We start from the raw sequence: 19868 nt of genomic DNA, 5'->3' as shown, positions 1-19868 counted from the left end.
TTGAATACAAAGATAATATAGCACGCTTGGAATTGGGCAACAACCTTTTTCAATGTATCTGATTCCGAGGTTTTACGCACTAACGCATAGTCGGCTAGAAAGTTAACATTTGTCGCCACCACGTGGCCAGCTATTCCATCAAGACGACATTTTAGCAAGTTAGAAAATGGTTAGGAAATTCAAATAATTAGCAGGATCAACTAAGACGGGGTGAGAACTTTAGGCCTATATTCCCAGAGTTCTATAACGAGGCAAATTGATTCATCTTGTTTCCAAAAATCTTGTTTTAACTGTTGTGGTGAAAGAACATAGTTTCTGCTATTTGAGCATTGAGCTATGCTACATAGGCCTATATGCTCTGATGAAGGTCCACAGTGAATTGATGAACTTTTAGCTAACGTGCAAATATCGAGCAAGAGAAACCAGGGTCCCCTACCAGCAGTGGGTTATAGGACCCATGCATGTACATATGTTTTATGTGAGTTATATCTTCATAACTTCACTGTAGATAATAGCCTGAATGTATGTCATTTCTTTTAACTTAAAATGTCAGTTTCAAAATCATTTTTATTACAGAGCCAGGAGTCTTTATGTACATTCGCTTTAATCTACGTTCAGATATGTACACAGGGAGGATATAGTATTGGTGCAGGTTTACCAATAAGCATTGGCCACAGATTGGCACGTACAACTGAAAACAAGTACAGTAGTTAGCACCAATGTAGAACTCACAGTTTTCTGATAGTCCCTACAGCCTAAATATGTTGTCCAAAAATGAACCATACAGTAGCACTACATTTCACTAATTCATCACAAAATCGATCAACAACATCACAGGTTAAGATTATTGTCAACGCTTACTTTTCAAAACTACATCAATCAAGATATTTGGTTCAGTTTCAGAGTTGTTTCAGTTTGAAGCAACATATTTGCTTTTTGGAAAATGCATGTCAGTCAATACAGTATATACTGATCTGTGCAAATATTGTATCGTTTCCCTTTTCAATGACATAATAACCGCCCCATTCTTCCGCTGTTTACCGAAACAGTGGCAGGGTGGAAAACGCTTTGGTGTTGTTTGAACTGCAGATTGTCCCTTTAAAATAGTACTTAGTCTCTTCACCAACATTATGGAGTGGGAGAGCAAATGGGGCACACTGTCGGCCGGTGGCAAGTTTACGGACACTTTCAATGGAGATTCTCCATTGAGCATTTGTTTTAGTCCAGAACTAGGCTTATTAATATGGGTCCAGGGAATACATCAGTGGGGATTGGGGCACGCTCCACACACTCCCAGGCGGGTTTCTTAGGCAATTTGAGTTCCATAACAATTATTGAAATGTTAAATATATTTAAGGAAACCACATTTGAGGTTCATTAAAAGAAGAACTATAACTAAAAGGAAAGTAGAGCTACTAGCATTAAAGATCAGTCAACACTGTACAGCATTCAACTGTATGTGTATGTCATCAAATATACACGGAATGATGTCAACAAGTCATGATTGAGGACAGTCAATACAATGAGACGTTTGCGAAAGATAGTGAGAACTACAGTCCAGTGTTCATTTGTTGGCGATTCTGAGAACTACAGTCCAATTGACTTTTTAGAGAGATTGAGAACTACAGTCCAATATTACACCGAAGAGCAATCAAAGTCTAGCGCTGCCCTATACTACAGTACATGTAGGACTCTAGACTGTGGCCAGCCAAGTAGTTCAAGTGTTTGACACAGAAGTGTTGAGTTTCCTGTGTATTTTTCTGACCACTGAGAACATCCTCCATGACAGTATGTGCATTTGAAATATACATAAAAATGGCAACACAAAAAAAACAACTAAAACCTTTAAGGCTTTTACAGTTGCACGTCATCTTTACAATCCATAGTACAGTTCTTATGTGACGTTAAATAATCGAGGCCGAGAGAGCTTCTTTGGCTTCTCTATGATGTTGGAGTACTGCTGCAAACACAGTGGTGTGTGTGTGAAATCAGAGCAACCGGGGACGAGTCCCACTAGTCTCACCATGATACAGGATTTGAAAAATTAATGTGGCATGGCATTTCGATATAAGTTGTTTCACTGCGCCATCTACTTTCATCATGTATCATCACTTATCATGCTCCACTCTCATGACGCATTCATACATAGCCTGGCTTACATCTGTACTAGATCTGAGAGACGAACGACACTAAACTATTACATACGCGTTTAATAACGCGTTCAACAAAACTTTGATGAACATCAAAAGACGAACCCAAACACTTGTTATAACAGAGACCTAAATTCAAATGTCAATTTCACTTTTCAGTGCAGCAACACACAGCAAAGCAAATACTATTTGAAATCTTTCAAAGACTTTGGCGTTTTGGGTGAGCCTTCCGGGGCAGGGGATCAGTTCTTGCACATTTGGGGCTATTCCATTGGTTACAATGTGCCAGGCCAGCTCAAGCAACCACAGCTAAAGTATTTGAAAGATTCCGAATACTATTTGAATCCATGGTCTGATGTCAATGTAATTTGTTGTTTATATCCGGTGCTATAAAATGTTTCCGAAGATGCATCGCTACAAGGGACATCTCATCTAGTATAAGCCCCCTAAACTGACAAGTTTCAATGCTTATTTAGAAGTCTAAAGTACATGACAAAAGCTCCTCCTGAAAGGTTGACCTGTGTTGCTATTAATTTCCTCTATGGAGCCCTTGGTGACAAGTGTTCTTGTGCATGTTGCGTCGTCTTGTCGGTCCCTCTTTGTCTTGTCACACCCTTCGGAAGACTTCGAAGAGGGAGGCCACAGAGTGCATGCGGTAAAAGAGGTTCATGGGCACGGCAAAATTGAGAACCGTTGTCCATATGGTGAAGCCAAACGTCTCCTGCTCCAGGCCGTTGTCATACTGGGGTCTGCAGCCGAAGGCGGGGAGGATCCAGAGCTGCAGTGAGGAGATACCAAGTAAGGTTAAACTTAACTTGTTGTTGTTGTTTTTTGTTTTTTTGTGTGTGGTGAATACGCCTTGTATTTTCATAAACTCACACACAATACATTTCCCTACTGGAACATTGCATTAAAGGTACATTTACATTTACATTTTAGTCATTTAGCAGACGCTCTTATCCAGAGTGACTTACAGTAGTGAATGCATATATTTCATACATTTTTTTCTCCGTACTGGTCCCCCGTGGGAATCGAGAGGTAGAGAATAAGAGTAGCTAGTAGGGTAAGAAATGGGGAATCCTATGTGTTTGAGTCAATGCTAACTATTATCAATAAATAAATTATAAATTATAAGTAAAAAAAAAACCAGCAAGCTTACTGAGATGTTGCACATGAAGAGGAACACAGCAATGTTCTTCAGAATCTGCCTCTTCTTGCTCGGGGTCTCCGCCACGTTGTTCCCGGCGTGCAGGGGCACTGCTGAATGTTTCCGTGTGCTGAATGTGCCGTAAACCTGTCCGTTCTCCACCTGCTCGTTCTCCAGCGTGACACAGCCCTTGTCTGGGTTCTCGTACGCCCGGTTGATGATGCCGTTGTAGGGCGGAGCCAAGGAGGAGGTCACAGAGAAGATCTCTGGCACTGGCCCCGCCGCCTCAGCGTCGTCCCTCTCACCGTCCTCCCGCTGGCGGTAGAGGGACTCTATGATGAACAGGTTCTGGATGTACTTCTCCAGGACAATGAGCAGTGAGTACATCAGGTTGGTCCAGCGGTAGCTCGGGCTGCTGCTTGAGGCTGCCACAGCCACCACGCTGCACCAGGACATGAGCCAGGAGCCCACTGACGATCCGAATAGGATCTCTGTGTCCAGCGTCCGCGAGGGGTTCTTGGTGGTGTCCATAGGCATAGGGTCGGCACGGTATATGAGCAGACCCGTGGCCCCGGCCGAGCACATGAACACCAGCATGACAATGCCGTAGCAGTAGAACATTGCGATGGCCGACTCCCGGGTGTCCATCGACTCTTCCACATGGATGATGTAGACCACCAGCACGCCGATGGTGCTGGCCAAGGCGACAAGACCCAGGATGGGGCCGACCACCAGCCCCTGGGTCCTGGTAGCTGGCCTTTTCCGGTTGTACTGGAGGTCAATGCTGCGCCCTATGTTCTTCCACATGACGAAGAGCATTGCAGAGACAAAGATGTGGTACTCTATGTTGAAGGGGTATAGGTAGTAGAGGCTGTTGGAGAACATGGAGCAGGCGCTGGTAGTGCAATTACAGTGAGGCTCCATATCCACTGAAACACATAGAAAAAAACAATATCTTGTCAGTTTCAAGCACAGTGAAATCGCACTTCTGCAACCATAATGTACTTTACAAAACAGTGGCCTCCAGTTTGTGTATACAAGTAGACTACACAGAGGATGTAAACTGTTCAAATATAACAAAATAAATTATGTATGGCAATAAAGTATATTTCAACGTTTTTTTGCATGAAGCCAGTTGTTTTCTTTGTGTCTTATATAACATAATGAATCAATTACTTGCCATCAGAGTCTAAAGCAACAATACACTTTAAAGGGAGGTAGGAATTTAATTTAGAACTCGGTTATTTACCAAATGAATTGATCTGGACAGGAATATAGAGAAAATGTCCTGTTTGGGCCTCCCAGGTCAATGTCCCAGTCATTTCAACTTTGACAATCCTTCATGTACCAGTGGGTGGTCTGATAAATATTCCCACAAACTGCTCTTCACATGTGTGATGAGGATCATCAGGTTGGTGGATCAAGTGTATCAATCAACCTTCTGAACACCAAAATACACAATTCCACAAAATGGTATACAATGACTTCCAGTCTTTCCTCAAAATAATGCTTCCCTTTGTACTTGAAGCCCCTACCATTTTTTACTACTCTTTCCTAGTGCTGCCCTCTAGAGACTGCTTTTAAACTCAACCCTGAAGCACCACTATCTCTACCCACTCACGACCCCCTTCCCAAAGGGTACCACTACGGCCCTGTTCTCTTTAATTAAAAAGGGAACAACAGCGGCACAGTCAGCCTCGGAGTCGGCCGGATATGAGGGGGCCGGTGGAGCAGCCACGGCTTAAGATGTATCAGTTACTGTAATTGCAGCGCCCTTGGGAGCAGCCCGGCCTGGGACAAAGGCGTCTGAGGTCGCTAGAGCTGGGGGGGTGGGGGGGGGGGGGGGGTCCAGCGACCGTGCATGTCTCGTGAAACCTAAGAGAGAGGCGTTCGACACAAACAAGACCTGCCGGACTGCCTAATCCATCCCACCTTCCCCTCCAACCCCCCTCGCACCCCTGTCTTTCATCCAATGAAGTGAGCTTCTCAAGTGAACTATTGTTTTTCTTTGGGTACAAGCAGCCACTCGACCCCTGGTCCCCTTACCTATGGTGAGGTTTACATAGCCCAGGGAAGAGAGTCTTCTCTTGTGGTTGTTTAGGAAGTGCTCAGCCTCAGACATCACACCGTTGCACCACAGTAGCAGGTTGGTGAAGACTGCATGGATGACGCCAAATCTGAGGGAAACACACATGAAACAAAATGGAACAATATGAATTTACAATGACACTTTAAATTAGTACAATGTTTATAACAGGATAAATAAACTCATCAACTGTTTTAATAAATTGCACCAATGAAAAATGTACTTGAGTATAACCTAAACACACCTTAACCTTAGGCTTGAGAGGGGTGCATGGGTTGCGACAATCTCAAAATACTGGTTTATTAGATTTCACAATACCTTTCAAAGGTCTCGAAGGTCTTGATGACATCCTTGATGTGAAACCAAAGGAAATGCACCTAAAACAAAACTCTAAATTATATTTGTATCATAGCACTGACAAGACACACTATATAATACCAAAAAAAATACCAAAAACATTCCATTTCTGGTGAAGGCTTTCATTTGGCCGGTGAAAATGAATCATCAGAATGTGAAGGCCATGTCAAGCACCTCTCAGCTGATGGATGAACTCTGCCTGTGCTACATTAGACTCCAATAACATGGACAATGACAGGATTATGTTGTACAGACAACTCTCTTTCTTGCCGAGTAACAAAGCTTACATTATTCCACTTCAAGACAAAGCACTATACCTGTTTAAGTGGAATGTCGATACCATTACTCAATAACTTATCAAACAGAGCAGCCAGCTTACCTGTAACACTTTACATATTTAAGAGGACAAAGGGGTTTATTCATGGTTTATAAGCGGTTAATTGTTACTTAGCCTATGTACATTGCAATTGTAGGCTCTAATAACATATTGGTTTAAACTGTGCGCTTGTCATTTAGCTGCTTGGCAAATACTGAGCTGAAATGGCTGCACGGTCAATAATAACAGTATTAATCAATAGAGCATTCACAAGCATATTATTAAATAACTATCTTTAAATGAATAATTAACCGTTTATAAATTACAGACCACTTTCTAAATCCTTGAAAGTATAGGCCATAATGAAAAGCCTGATCAAATGAGCATAGAATGGGGGTTGTATCTTACCTGTGCTATTGTGTGAGTTGCGTGGATGATAGGGTATACCCCTAGAACAGCCGACACGCATGATCGATAGCCCACAAAATAACCAATTCGGAAGGCATCCATGATCAACGAGAGGAGCGCAAGAAGAGTTAACCCACCTACATCAATGAAACATTCGTTATTATGGGGCTGCGTGGAAACGGGAAACTATGCAAATGAACCTTTAATTGCTTTTGATTTATTTCAATAAAATGTTTGAAAACCAAAAACAAACACATTCGGAAAATACGCCACATTTAGCTAGTTGAGAAGCATTAAACTATATAAAACATTGAGGATATAATATAATACCACGTTATTCCTATGGACTAATAACGACCTCGAGATTCAAATAAATACATTCGCAACACCATTTTACGTAAGGGAAAGACTAAATCTTCCAAACATGCGTGTCAGCGTCACCTCTTATCCAACAGGTAGTAGCATGCACATCCTTTTCTGGCTGTAAGTTACTCTGCCTGTCTCTGCTCACGATGTACCATATCATCCATGTCAGCTGGAGGATCATGAGGGTCGTGATAAACGACAGCAGGTGCTCTTCCTTCACCGATGCGCCATGGTGCGCAATAGCCAGCATCAGCGACACGCCGATCAAAAGTAAATTAGTCCCATACTGGCCGCTCAGAATCTCCGCGTTCTTCTGCGGATAGTCCTCAGTCAAACTGACTTTCAACTTGGTGAATATTTTCTTTTCTCGCTCTGAGCTGGAGGACGAGGTAGTGGAACTGTGACTGTAGGACTTATTTAAACACATAAGATCAAGGCCTCCGTGCTCAACCATGTCGCCGAAATCTGTAACATTCGAGTCTGAAAGTAAGAGCAAAGTCAAAACTGTGCGCTATAAGTGCATTTGTGGAAGGCCAAGCGCGCAACCTGTTGCAACAAGGCGGGGACGCAAATGGATAGGAACTGTGCCAATTGCATGTTGATTCAATCCAAAGACGGTCTCAATTGTTTCGCATGCGTTCAGTGTCCAGTTTCACTAACATGGTGTGTTTGATGTAACCTATTGTCACCCTGGACCATTTAGCTGAAATTAGGCTACTTTATAGCGCATCATATACCCTCTAGCTGGGTGAATTCAGATTAATAGATTGAGTTTCAGCCATCGGTGACCGCCACCCGTGGTCCGGTTGGACCTGTCATACGTTTTTTTGCTAAATTGGTGGACTAGTAGTGCCAGCCATTCACTTAATAAACATAAAAAAATTAAGTGATCATGGAATAACTTAATCACTAAAAAGCTTTTTCGTCAACGGATCCTCGTTTCTATAGTCGTTGCCAACTAGCACTGCTATCCAAGTCTCTGAAATCCGGTTTGTGGGGTTATCCCGTGTAAGATAAAAAGAAACGATATTTGTCAAACCACTTAGGCGAGGTTTTACAGGTATGGGGCTAAGAGTGTTCCCAACTCTCCAAATGTGCTCGTACCCAACCGCCCCTCAGTCCAATAGTCCGTAAACGTGTACCTCCACTTGCCTTGTCATGGTTAAGAACTATGCTTTCCAAGAGTGAAAAAAAATGAATCGGATTTCAATGGTCGAATTTACAATGGTCCTTTTTGTAAATGGATTTGTTTAAGTAGGAGGACTCATCTTCAATGAGAATTGCTCCCCTGCCCCCCTCACCATGAAATAGAATCGTCTTTGGCAACATCTAGAGCACTAAGGGGATTGTTATTTTTATGTGAGCGGGATATAAGTAGTCAAGATTAACCTAGTCTACTTGTTGTGCCCCCCCCTCAAACACATTTATCAAATGCATGATAACCTATTGCATGCAATAGGCTATCAATGTGTGATAGATTGTGTGAGATACACTTAGTGAAATTGATACAGGTAGGAGTAATGGTTAAACAATGGGAGCCATTATATTTCAATATCCTTCGGGAACTCTGGGAAAATCTGACCGGGGAACCCCTGACCTAGATGTTGTCCCGAGTGGTTTACACCTTTTACGCATGACTCCAAATTCCCTTTGGTGCTTTTTATGTTGCCATAGCTGCAGTTTTATAGGCGGCAAATTATACATTGACCAGGGTGCATTGAATAGTGCTTACAGGAGAGGCGTAAAACAAATACAGGACCATGAAATAATGATCAATTAGCTCATGGGATGGGTTGGCGCAGATCTATATCGAAACTCAATACTACTCTACATGCCCAATCAGAACTTCGTTTCCGTTGTTGTATTTACACCCATTGTTTTGATCATTGCAGTCAAAGCGTCAGGAAATAAACTCATGGACTCTCAGTTGAGGTGATCATCAGCGCTAACCTTTCTGAATGGGAATCCTAATCGGAGATGACACCATGTCGTTAATCACTGCTCTCGATTCCTATCAGTCAAGTAAACAAACATCCATTAAATGTTAATTCCATCAACCTGATTGATTCTGTTTCTGGGCATTTAAAATTGATTGGAGGCGGTCATTTTGACCAGTGGAGCGCGCGCGCATGCATGGTGGGGTTCCAACTTCCCTGTGCTCATATTAAACCAAAGATAGGCCTATTTAGGTTTGAAACTTCCCTTGGATCGACGGAGTCGAGTGTTTTCGATTCTAGGCCAGCAATAGTTGTTTATTACAGACAGATAATATGCAGGTAGCCCTTTACACTTGTACCCATATACAGGTTGAACATGGCAGTTTTGGACACTGATAAACTCCTAAATTGGAACACAGTTGCTGTACAGTAACATGCTAGAAATGACATCAAAGCTCAGGCTCTGCACGTCACAGCGCTGGATTTGACTGACAGCAGTTCTAAACTTGAGCACCGCATGCAACAATTAGTTGCCCACATCCCTCCCGCTAATTAAGCAACTTGAGCTACGTGTTTGTTGTCTAAGTGAGGGAATTAATGTATTTTTTAAAGATGAGACGTTGAGGATGACGACAAATACCACTATGATGTCACACAAGCAAGCCAAACACCCGAGCCCAAATGTGCACTACATATTTCCATATGAAACCCACGTCATACACAGTGTCAACGTTTATGATCACAATGATGTCCATAGTTATTTACGAGATGACATGGCGTCATACTCTGGGTTGTTCTGAACAGAATGAGCCCGTTTGTCTATTGTGATGAAAATGTGCCGCTGAACACACCTAATGCACACGACTCCTTTCTAGACACACCACAATTACGATCAGTTTCTCTGAATTGCCCCGTGAAAGCCTAAACACTAACATTGTACTTTATAACTTAGCTAGTCGTGTTAGCAATAGAACAAGCTTTCAAATGATGCTCACCTGACCCAGATAGCGTTTTTCACTGAGTGTACAAAACATTGACATAGACTGACCAGGAGAACGCTATGATCCCTTATTGATGTCACATGTTCAATCCACTTCAATCACTTTAGGGAAGGGGAGGAGACAGGTAAAGGATTTTTAAGCCTTGAGACAATTGAGACATGGATTGTGTGTGTGCCATTCAGAGGGTTAACGGGCAAAACAAAAGTTAAGTGCCTTTGAATGGGGGTATGTCAGTAGGCACAGGAGGTCGGTGGCACCTGAATTGGGGAGGATGGGCTCGTGGTAATGGCTGGAGCGGAGCCAGTGGAATGGGATCAAATACATCAAAACACATGGTTTCCATGCATTTGATGCCATTCCATTCGCTCCGTTCCAGCCATTTTGAGCCGTCCTCCCTCAGCAGCCTCCAGTGGTGCCGGGCGCACCAGTTTGAGTATGTCAAGAACAGCAACGAAGCTGGGGTTTTCCACACTCAACAGTTTCCCATGTATCAAGAATGGTCCACTACCCAAAGGACATCCAGCCAACTTGACAACTGTGGGAAGAATTGTAGTCAACATTGGCCGGCATCCCTGTGGAACGCTTTCGACACCTTGTAGTCCACAAATTGACGTTGTTCTGAGGGCAACATTGGGGGGGGCAACTCAATATTAGGAAGGTGTTCCTAATGTTTTGAGAAGTTTTTGGATTGCGTAAACAATAACAAATACAATTGTGCTTGCTCTAGTTCTTCAACGGCACAGTTGGAGACTTTTCTTTGATCATAAAAGTGCATTTAAATTACTTAGGAACTGTGCACATTTTGGAGAGTTGTGTGGCCACGTGGAGTTAGGACTAGTCCTCTCACCACCCCACATTTTCCAGGAATATTCTTATCATGTTACTGAATGTATACAGAGTATTTTCAGATATTGTTCTCAACAAATGTGTTGAAAAGTACAGGAAATGTAAAATGCACATAAAATCAACAGTAATATTTGGATTAAGTCTTGTGTCAGATGAACTGTTGTGTCCTCACCTTTGGTCTAATAATTTTCCCATTACCTCCAAATTGTTCCCTTTTAATTGCTACCACGGTTATGCATACGCTTTTCATATACTTCTGTAAGAAACATTTTAATTTAGCCCTATCCCTATAAGGCCAATTCCTACGAGTGTAAAGGGTTTTAAGGTGTCTTGCTCAAGTGTATCTTGCAGTTATTAAAGGGTATTTCATTCTACAACCATCTTGCAGGTGTAGGCCTATAGATTTTCTCAAGGAGATTATAATAACTGATCCCACAACAGTTAGACAACTACAGTATAGCTCATCTTGATGCAACAAAAACCTTGAGGATTATTTGTGACCCAATGACTGGAATAATTTTGTTAACTTAAATGACCTATTAGTCCCACATACAGTATTAAATAAATATAGACACTCAAGTTCATATCAATATCAATTCTGACAGTTAGGCTTTTTGCCAACAATACAGGAAAACAAGGTTGACATTAGCTACAAACTATTATTTATTTAGCAGATTTTACAGAATGTAAGCACACATTTAAACTGTTAATAGCACAATGGCTTTGTGACTCACAAATACACATGTCATTCAAAAACATATACAAAAACGATTAAAGCACTTAAAAAGCTTTGGTAATTTATCAAATATAATATATTCACGTAAAAAAAAAAAACTTTCCTGAACATTATCAATTTAACACGAAAGTCAAACTGTCGTCATTGTTGAGGCTTTAGTACTGTAAATGAAACAAAAATAATTGCACTCAGCAGTACGTACTTAGTTATCTATTATTGGTAGTTATGCAATACAATGATATCATTTTGAAATGGAGGGAGAAGTATTGGATGGAACAAATATTAACAATACAGTTTACAATACCGATTCTTACACAATCTATATTGTTGATTAATAAGACCATCTTCATTTACATTTTGCCATCTTACCTTAACATCTCACCCAAGCATGGATATGAGCATAACACCTCCCATGAACTGGGTAAACAGGAGGATGGGGGTGAGGAACGACCACACAGGCCACAGTGCTATATTTAAACTGGGGAGAAGAAATAAAAAAAATGTCCTTGACCAAAATCATTCTGATCACCTTTGGAGATATTGTAAAATAGGCTAAGAACTTACTAACCAAAAGCATTATGTAGCTAGCAAGCTATGCCATTTGTATCCATTCACATACAGTGGCTTGCGAAAGTATTCACCCCCCTTGGCATTTTTTCTATTTTGTTGCCATACAACCTGGAATTAAAATTATTTTTTTGGGGGGGGTTTGTATCATTTGATTTACACAACATGCCTACCACTTTATGATGCAAAATATGTTTTCTTCTGAAACAAACAAGAAATAACACAAAAAAAAACAGAACTTGAGCGTGCATAACTATTCACCCCCCCAAAAGTCAATACTTTGTAGAGCCACCTTTTGTAGAAATTACAGCTGCAAGTCTCTTGGGGTATGTCTCTATAAGCTTGGCACATCTAGCCACTGGGATTTTCTGCCAAATCTTCAAGGCAAAACAGCTCCAGCTCCTTCCAGTTGGATGGGTTCCGATGGTGTACAGCAATCTTTAAGTCATACCACAGATTCTCAATTGGATTGAAGTCTGGGCTTTGACTTGGCCATTCCAAATGTTTCCCCTTAAACCACTCAAGTGTTGCTTTAGCAGTATGCTTAGGGTCATTGTCCTGCTGGAAGGTGAACCTCCGTCCCAGTTTCAAATCTCTGGAAGACTGAAACAGGTTTCCCTCAATAATTTCTCAGTATTTAGCGCCATCCATCATTCCTTCAATTCTGACCAGTTTCCCAGTCCCTGCTGATGGAAAAACATCCCCACAGCATGATGCTGCCACCACCATGCTTCATTGTGGGGATGAGGTTCTTGGGGGTGATGAGAGGCGTTGGGTTTGTGCCGGAGATAGCCTTTTCCTTGATGGCCAAAAAGCTCAATTTTAGTCTCATCTGACCAGAGTACCTTCATCCATATGTTTGGGGAGTCTCCCACATGCCTTTTGGCAAACCCCAACGTCTTTTCTTATTTTCTTTTTTAAGCAATGGTTTTTTTCTGGCCACTCTTCCGTAAAGCCCTGCTCTGTGGAGTGTACGGCTTAAAGTGGTCCTATGGACAGATACTCCAATCTCCGCTGTGGAGCTTTGCAGCTCCTTCAGGATTATCTTTGGTCTCTTTGTTGCCTCTCTGATTAATGCCCTCCTTGCCTGGTCCATGATTGTTGGTGGGCATCCCTCTCTTGGCAGGTTTGTTGTGGTGCCATATTCTTTCAATTTTTTTATAATGGATTTAATGGTGCTCCGTGGGATGATCAAAGTTTCTGATATTTTTTTAATAACCCAAACCTGATCTGTACTTCTCCACAACTTTGTCCCTGACCTGTTTGGGGAGCTCCTTGGTCTTCATGGTGTCGCTTGCTTGGTGGTGTCCCTTGTTAATTGGTGTTGCAGACTCTGGGGGCCTTTCAGAACAGGTGTATATATACTGATATCATGTGACAGATCATGTGCCACTGAGATTGCACACAGGTGGACTAATTATGACTTTGGTTGCACCAGATCTTATTTAGGGGCTTCATAGCAAAAGGGAGTGAATACATATGCACACACCACTTTTAAGTTTTTTCTTTTTTGAAACAAGTGATTTTTTTCCCTTTCACTTCACCAATTTTGACTATTTTGTGTATGTCCATTACATGAAATCCAAATAAAAATCCATTTAAATTACAGGTTGTAATGCAACAAAATAGGAAAAATGCCAAGCGGGATGAATACTTTTGCAAGGCACTGTATATCAGTAACAGGGTATGCTTTAAGGAATATTAAGGTACTTTTTGTGAAGATTTCAGGAAGGCTGCCGTGCTACAGCAAACAAAGAAAACTAAGGAGGGGTGCTCGACAGCAATGACAAAAATCCAACAAAAAGGGCTTACCCAAGGAAAAACTTCCAAAAGGACTAATTCGAGGCAAAGACGAGTTGGAGAACTCAACAAAAAAGACAGATTCATTTATTATTTTCTCACTTTAATCCACTGTTGAGGATGAACAATGGATTAAAGTAAGCAAATAAGAAATTAATCTGTCTTTTTTGTAAACACGTGTTACTTTTTGCAAAGTTAAGTGATGGGTTTCCTACAGCCTTTGTAGCTAAAGTAATATGTTATTTCTCTCTGCAAAACCCAGCCACAAGAGAGTAACAATTATACAAATTTATGTTTGACAGTTAATATTCTATGCTTGAATTAATGAAATTCGTAACATAAAGCACCTTGCACTTCTACAAGAGGCGTAAGTTAATGTCGGCAAGAGGAAGAAAAAAACATACTTTATGTTAACACATCCCATGTCAGTTTTGAGGATGTACAATGTAATTGAAATAGTATTACCTGCATGATGCTGCAATGAAGGCTGCTGTGGTAATAGGGGCAATAGCAGGGTACTCCTGGTCGTAGTCCTTTATGCCCTTGAACCCCTCCAGGTATACGATGCAAAATGTGGCCAAAGATAGGCATATTCCCAGCAGTATCACACCAAGATTGAACCACCAGCTGGAAAACAAAACCCCAAAGCAGCAAATACATTACAGGAACTTCAGGAAATGCAGTCGTCATAAATGAGTACACTGAGTATTCAGATAATCCTGCATGAATAAAATGAGCCTAACCAAAAAAGAGCAAATAAGCACAATATTTGGGACTTTTCCAATTACATTGGCCAATTCTCAAGTCTGGATCCAGGCTAACAACCCATTTGATTAGCCTACTAATCACAGATGACCTACTGCAAAGACCTACACACACAATTCCTCATCTTTTCAAACTAGCTGGATTGGTTTGCAGACAAAATATTTTTTCATCAATACAACACCTTTTGATATCCTCATTCTCCATGAGGACCCGGAGGAAGTCGAAATAATACGTCAACCCAACAGATGACACAATCCAGAAGACGGAATGGCGGTTGATCCGAGAGAGTGGTTTGGCATCTTTCTCTTCTTGACCTGCAGGTTTGAGACAAAATGCCATGGTCACTGGTAACGAAGTAGGCCTAGATCATCACTTATTCAGTTAATTTCTCAAAAGAAACAGCAAAGGCCTACAGTGATCATGTGTAATTGCGCTCACAGTTTAGTGTTTAGAGATTTGTTGAAGGGTGCTACACAATCTGGCTAGGCCTATGCATGATGATAGCCTAGGCTACAGCCTACTATTCTGCATCATTGAGTTTAATGCTGAATATTGTCAGTCTGCCAAGGGGTTATAAAAACAGATTGTATTTACAACAGAATATGAGAACAGAAGGTGCCCAATCCGCACCTTTTAAAGGTTCAAGACATTTCAAGATGAAACAGATAGCACGCGGGGCAGTAGGCGATAAGATAATTTTTTGGAAAGCCTATTAATCCCTATAATTTAGCAGTTGATTAAAAGTATCAGAGACAGGAGTTGGCTGGTGAAGTGGACAGGCTGCGAGGTCTGTCCTCAGGTATGAACCCAGTGCACTGGCATTGGAACAAAAATCTCCTCTAGTTGAAAATCTGGCCCACCAAGATGCCACTGTCTCATACTCGACAGTTCAAATAGCAACTTCAAAGGTAATTTAATTGTATAAAAAATAAGGGAATATTTCACATGAATAATGTGGCACAAAATATCGCCATGCGTAAAAAAATACCATATACTGGACCATCCAGCCAGCCAATGTTGGGTCTGCTGTTTCTTTTGATGCATATCAGCTTACGCAAGCACTGGGCTGAGTCTTGAATACAGTCCAGAAGTATAGTCTGAAACTATCATGTTGCTGCAGTGCTGACACAGCATTTGCACAGTCAAAACAATCAAGAATCAGTGGCATGTTGCCCAGTTTGGTCCTGAAGATAAGACAATTGTTCCCTCTGTTGTCAAATCTGCCTACAATGTTGGCTATATTTAAGTGATAATACCTAAAGCCGTGGTTTGGAGGATATATTGGGCCGTGTTAGGTTTGAGACTAGGGTTGCAAAATTCTGGGAACTTTCAATAAATTCCCTGGTTTCCCAAAATCCTTTTTAGGCTTGCAAAAAAAATGTTTGCAAGCCTATTCGAGACAAATACAACCGTTAGAAACATTAAAAACATTATTTTGATGAATGAATTCATACGATTTCATCCTTCCACGAAGATATAGTCCCGAGGTTGCTACCCAAGCTGTCTGGTCATTCGTTCGATTAGCATTGTTTCCAGCCAAGGTTTACAGGTTGTTCATTTGATTGGCAGGTTGCTATGGAAAACAAAAATGGTTGCTATGGAGCAGGGGTTGGAACCAAAATTATTTTCCAATCGTTTCGAACCACTATCCCGACCAGCATAATAAAGGTCTGAACTGGTTCGAAACAGAAAAGTACCGGTTTATATCGTTCCTTTCCATTCCTTTTTTAAACTTATGAAATCGACAGTTTTTACATTTAACTCATTAATTTACTCCACCAATCAATCAATGCAGATAGAGCAGCTTTCTATGGACCAGGCAAACTAGTTGTTTACATGCTTGATGAACAGACAAGTGTAGTGTGCGAGATGCAACTGAAATTTTGCAGGGTGGGGAAAGAGCAAGATAGGGGGTGGACATGGAGGAGGCTTGGCATCATAATATGAGATGCATTATGTGTTTAGGGTATTAGTAGGCCTATCATTACTTCAACGAATGACATAATTATATGCCAACTAGATTCCTAGCTAGCTAAGGACAAGCGGTTAATATGGAGGAACTTTGAACATCCAAGAGTTGTCTCAATGCCAAGGCTAGCTCAACGCCCCTGGACCAGAGCTAGAAACAGAATTTAAAACACATCTTACCTTTTGGTTGTTAATAAATCCAATGTGAAATGTCATAACTTTAGCATCCTTAACTAGCATAGAAACTAGCTGGCAGGCAAACAATAGAAGGAGAAATATCTGAGTGACAGAGTGGGTGCTTTGCATATGCGCTTTGATGGCATTTTTTTGTAGGGACTCCAAAAAAATGCTTGGAATGTAAAATAACGTTATTAACCTATTATCATGCTTTTAAAATAATGGTTCTGTTGCAGAACACTAGAGATCACTTTCATTCCCAATTCAGTTCCTCAAATTGTTATTTTCCGGTTTTCTGTTCTGTTCCCGTAGCTGGTTCCAACCCCCACTACGGAGGCTCTTCCCCCTTTGCTAGCTAGCCAACTACACAGCTAACAATCACTTCAAATTGAAGCTGGAAAGAACGCAACTACTGCATTTAGTTTAGTTTGACCTGTTTTTCTATTGACATTTTTTTTCAATATATCCATAAAAATTATTCTGAATAACCCAATTTCACAATGTTTTCTGAAAGAAAAAAAAGTCTTTATCAATCACTTCTAAAGTATAGTTCAGATTAAATCATTTGGTGTGATGAACAAATAACAAAGGAAGAAATGCAGATAACAGGGTAAAGCAAATGTATCAGTTGTATTTAGATTGTCATTTTGGAGACACCTATTGGATAAATGTGTCAACTGCTCTCAAAAAGTTTGGTCTAGTTTTTATGCTTTGTGGGTGGGTTTTGAGTGGTCATTGGCCTGCAATTTTAGGTTGCCATGTTTGTGGTTTTCCTGAAATTGGGCTACTTTGAAAACGATGTAGCGGGTGAAAATGTATTGGGTTTTTGGCCTACTTCTAAATTGGACGGAGGCCACCATGGCACTTCTCTTAATTAAAAAAATATATATTTCACTGTTACCTGCTGCTGCTATGAGTCAGTGAGCTAATTGTGGGGAGGGCTGGAGAGGTGTGTGAGCATTGAGAGCACTGGTTGAGAGCGTGCTGCAGCAGAGGCAGCACATCCACATGTTTTACCAGTTGTAAGTAGGCTATTTATATTGGTAATTATGGAGACATCCTTTTTCTATAAAACATATTAACGCACTAGAACTGATATAATGGCGACAAAGCATTGGAAAACAACTTTAGTTGCACTAGAGCTCTTTAGATAAATTCTCTCAGAGGTGGTTTAAAGTAAATTGCATTCTGATGTCAACTTTTCTTATGGATAACAGTATCAAGCGAAGGGTTTTTACTCATGCTCAGTTCTAGGGTCCGGAGTGCTGCGTGAGTGCATATTTTAAATGGAAGTTATGGAACTGCCTAGCATGCTTCTGTTACGGGGGAAAAGTCCACAATGAAAATGACATTAAATGTGGAGAATGATAGGATACATTTGCATCTGTTGGCCATCCAGTAGGCTATTAATTTGTATGCCATAGCAGGCTACTGTAGCCTACCATTTGATAAAATAAATATATTGAAATGACGATATCACTGGAGCCATTGCAAGTCAATTTGTGCCACTTGTGTAGCCTACCTGGAGCTGGCAAACAGATTTAATAAATAGCCTATTACTCAGTTTGTGTTTGTGTTATTATGCAATTATTAATGGCCATGTTTAATTCATTAAATTGAAATTTCCCTGAAATTAGATGTTGGCCTACCAGGGGCTATATGTTACCTGCATATAGCTCAGCAAACCATGGCAAAGTTTAATTGCAATTATAAACACAGATTTTAGTCAGTAACATATGCAACATAAGTCAATCTCGCAAATAGGCCATTTATAACAGTAGTCTTAACATCTGGCCATTTATAACGGTTTGTAGTCTTAACATCTGGTACATAACAGCAGCCCACGGGAATGACTTATTTTTTTACTGTTTTAATTACATTGTGAAGCAGTTTATAATAGCAATAAGGCAACTCAGGGGTTTGTGGTAACGTTATATGGTCAATATACCACGGCTAAGGGTTATGTTCTAAGAACAGCCATTGGCCGTGGTATTTTGGCCATATTCCACACCTCCTCGGTGTAATAGCAATTGGAAATAGGGAAGTTGAATATGATAGGCAACGACATAGTCCAAATAAGTTATTTACGACTCATTCATTGGTTTGTTACCTCTTGAAACTGTCGTCTGTGCTAGCTGCTAACGTTAGCTACGAGGGTATTTTAATGGCTAACAGTTAACTTTACTTACTCTTTTCGTTGCGGTCACCTGCTGAAACCCCTTGCATAAGAAGTTCAGCATCTTTCTTGAATCTATTTCGTAGATTTACGAACTCACTACCAGCAAGCATGTTTGATATCAGGCTGTTTGTCTTGTCTGACTGGCTAGCTTTGGCTAACGCTTCCTGTTCCCAGGTTTGCTGGTGACGTTTTTTTAATGCGACAGTCGTAGCAGGGGGTAAATCAAAGAATATAGGCGCGTTCCTTCGCCCAGGTTTTCCTGAAGCATGCCACATTTTACAATGCCTGGAAAGGTGTTTTAAGCAGTGGTGTGAAGTACTTATGTAAAAATAATTGAAAGTACTATTTACTACTATTTTTGGCTATCTGTACTTTACTATTTATATTTTTTTACAACTTTTACTTCACTACATTCCTAAAGAGAATGATATACTTTTTACTCCATACATTTTCCATGACACCAAGAGAACATCCCTGGTCATCCCTACTCTCTCTGATCTGGCACTCACTAAACACATGCTTTGTTAGTAAAGGATGTCTGAGTGTTGGAGCATGCCCCTGGTTATCCGTGAATAAATAAAAAACAAGAAAATGGTGCCGTCTTGTTTGCTTAATATAAGGAATTTAAAATGATTTATAGTTTTACTTTTGAAACTTAAGTATATTTTAGCAATTACATTTACTTTTGATACTTAAGTATATGTAAAACCAAATACATTTAGACTTTTACTCAAGTAGGATTTTACTGGGTGACTTTTACTTGTCATTTTCTATTAAAGTATCATTACTTTTACTCAAGTATGACATTTTAGTACTTTTTCCACCACTGGTTTTAAGTATCAACCAACCACATCATAGTTATAGAAAGCAATAGTAACGGTGTCTTTTTGTAGGCACTGACAAAGGCTAACACTGCCATGGATCCTTGGCCAAAGTTTAGGAGGAAATGAATGTTTCTTGGGGATTAACACTGAAATGAGGTCTGTGGTCAACACAGAGAGATCTTATACATTTTGTTCTATAATATCTCATCAGCTAACGTGACTCTTTGTGAATTTTGAA

The 19868-nt window shown here is 40.6% G+C and overlaps 2 protein-coding genes across 2 annotated transcripts; both read right to left on the bottom strand.

The window, feature by feature from the left end:
- Window positions 1-549: 549 nt before the first annotated feature.
- otop1 (otopetrin 1) lies at window positions 550-11016 on the bottom strand. The gene is made up of 6 exons (XM_014132058.3): window positions 6906-11016; window positions 6465-6601; window positions 5702-5760; window positions 5344-5474; window positions 3310-4226; window positions 550-2928 (listed from the first exon to the last, which is right to left on the bottom strand). The coding sequence occupies exons 1-6, from the start codon at window positions 7282-7284 to the stop codon at window positions 2758-2760; spliced, it is 1794 nt and encodes a 597-aa protein (XP_013987533.1). The 5' UTR covers window positions 7285-11016; the 3' UTR covers window positions 550-2757.
- Window positions 11017-11259: 243 nt separating this feature from the next.
- Window positions 11260-19036, bottom strand: LOC106565200 (transmembrane protein 128). The gene is made up of 5 exons (XM_014132059.3): window positions 18817-19036; window positions 14664-14796; window positions 14183-14344; window positions 11720-11828; window positions 11260-11511 (listed from the first exon to the last, which is right to left on the bottom strand). The coding sequence occupies exons 1-4, from the start codon at window positions 18914-18916 to the stop codon at window positions 11729-11731; spliced, it is 495 nt and encodes a 164-aa protein (XP_013987534.1). The 5' UTR covers window positions 18917-19036; the 3' UTR covers window positions 11260-11511; window positions 11720-11728.
- Window positions 19037-19868: the final 832 nt, after the last annotated feature.

This window comes from Salmo salar, chromosome 12 (assembly GCF_965601325.2).
Source record: "Salmo salar chromosome 12, fSalSal1, whole genome shotgun sequence".
Lineage (NCBI taxonomy): Eukaryota > Metazoa > Chordata > Actinopteri > Salmoniformes > Salmonidae > Salmo > Salmo salar.
The sequence above is the reverse complement of the archived record's forward strand: the minus strand, read 5'-3'. Positions and strand labels throughout refer to the sequence as shown.

Coding starts and splice junctions, on each gene's coding strand:
- otop1 (XM_014132058.3), bottom strand. CDS start 7,284: ATGGTTGAGCACGGAGGCCTTGATCTTATGTGTTTAAATAAGTCCTAC. Junction 6,602..6,905: donor TACTACCTGTTGGATAAGAG/GTGACGCTGACA, acceptor TCATTGATGTAG/GTGGGTTAACTCTTCTTGCG. Junction 2,929..3,309: donor TCTTCATGTGCAACATCTCA/GTAAGCTTGCTG, acceptor TCCTCACTGCAG/CTCTGGATCCTCCCCGCCTT.
- LOC106565200 (XM_014132059.3), bottom strand. CDS start 18,916: ATGCTTGCTGGTAGTGAGTTCGTAAATCTACGAAATAGATTCAAGAAA. Junction 14,345..14,663: donor GAGAATGAGGATATCAAAAG/GTGTTGTATTGA, acceptor TTTGTTTTCCAG/CTGGTGGTTCAATCTTGGTG. Junction 11,829..14,182: donor TTCATTGCAGCATCATGCAG/GTAATACTATTT, acceptor TCTTCTCCCCAG/TTTAAATATAGCACTGTGGC.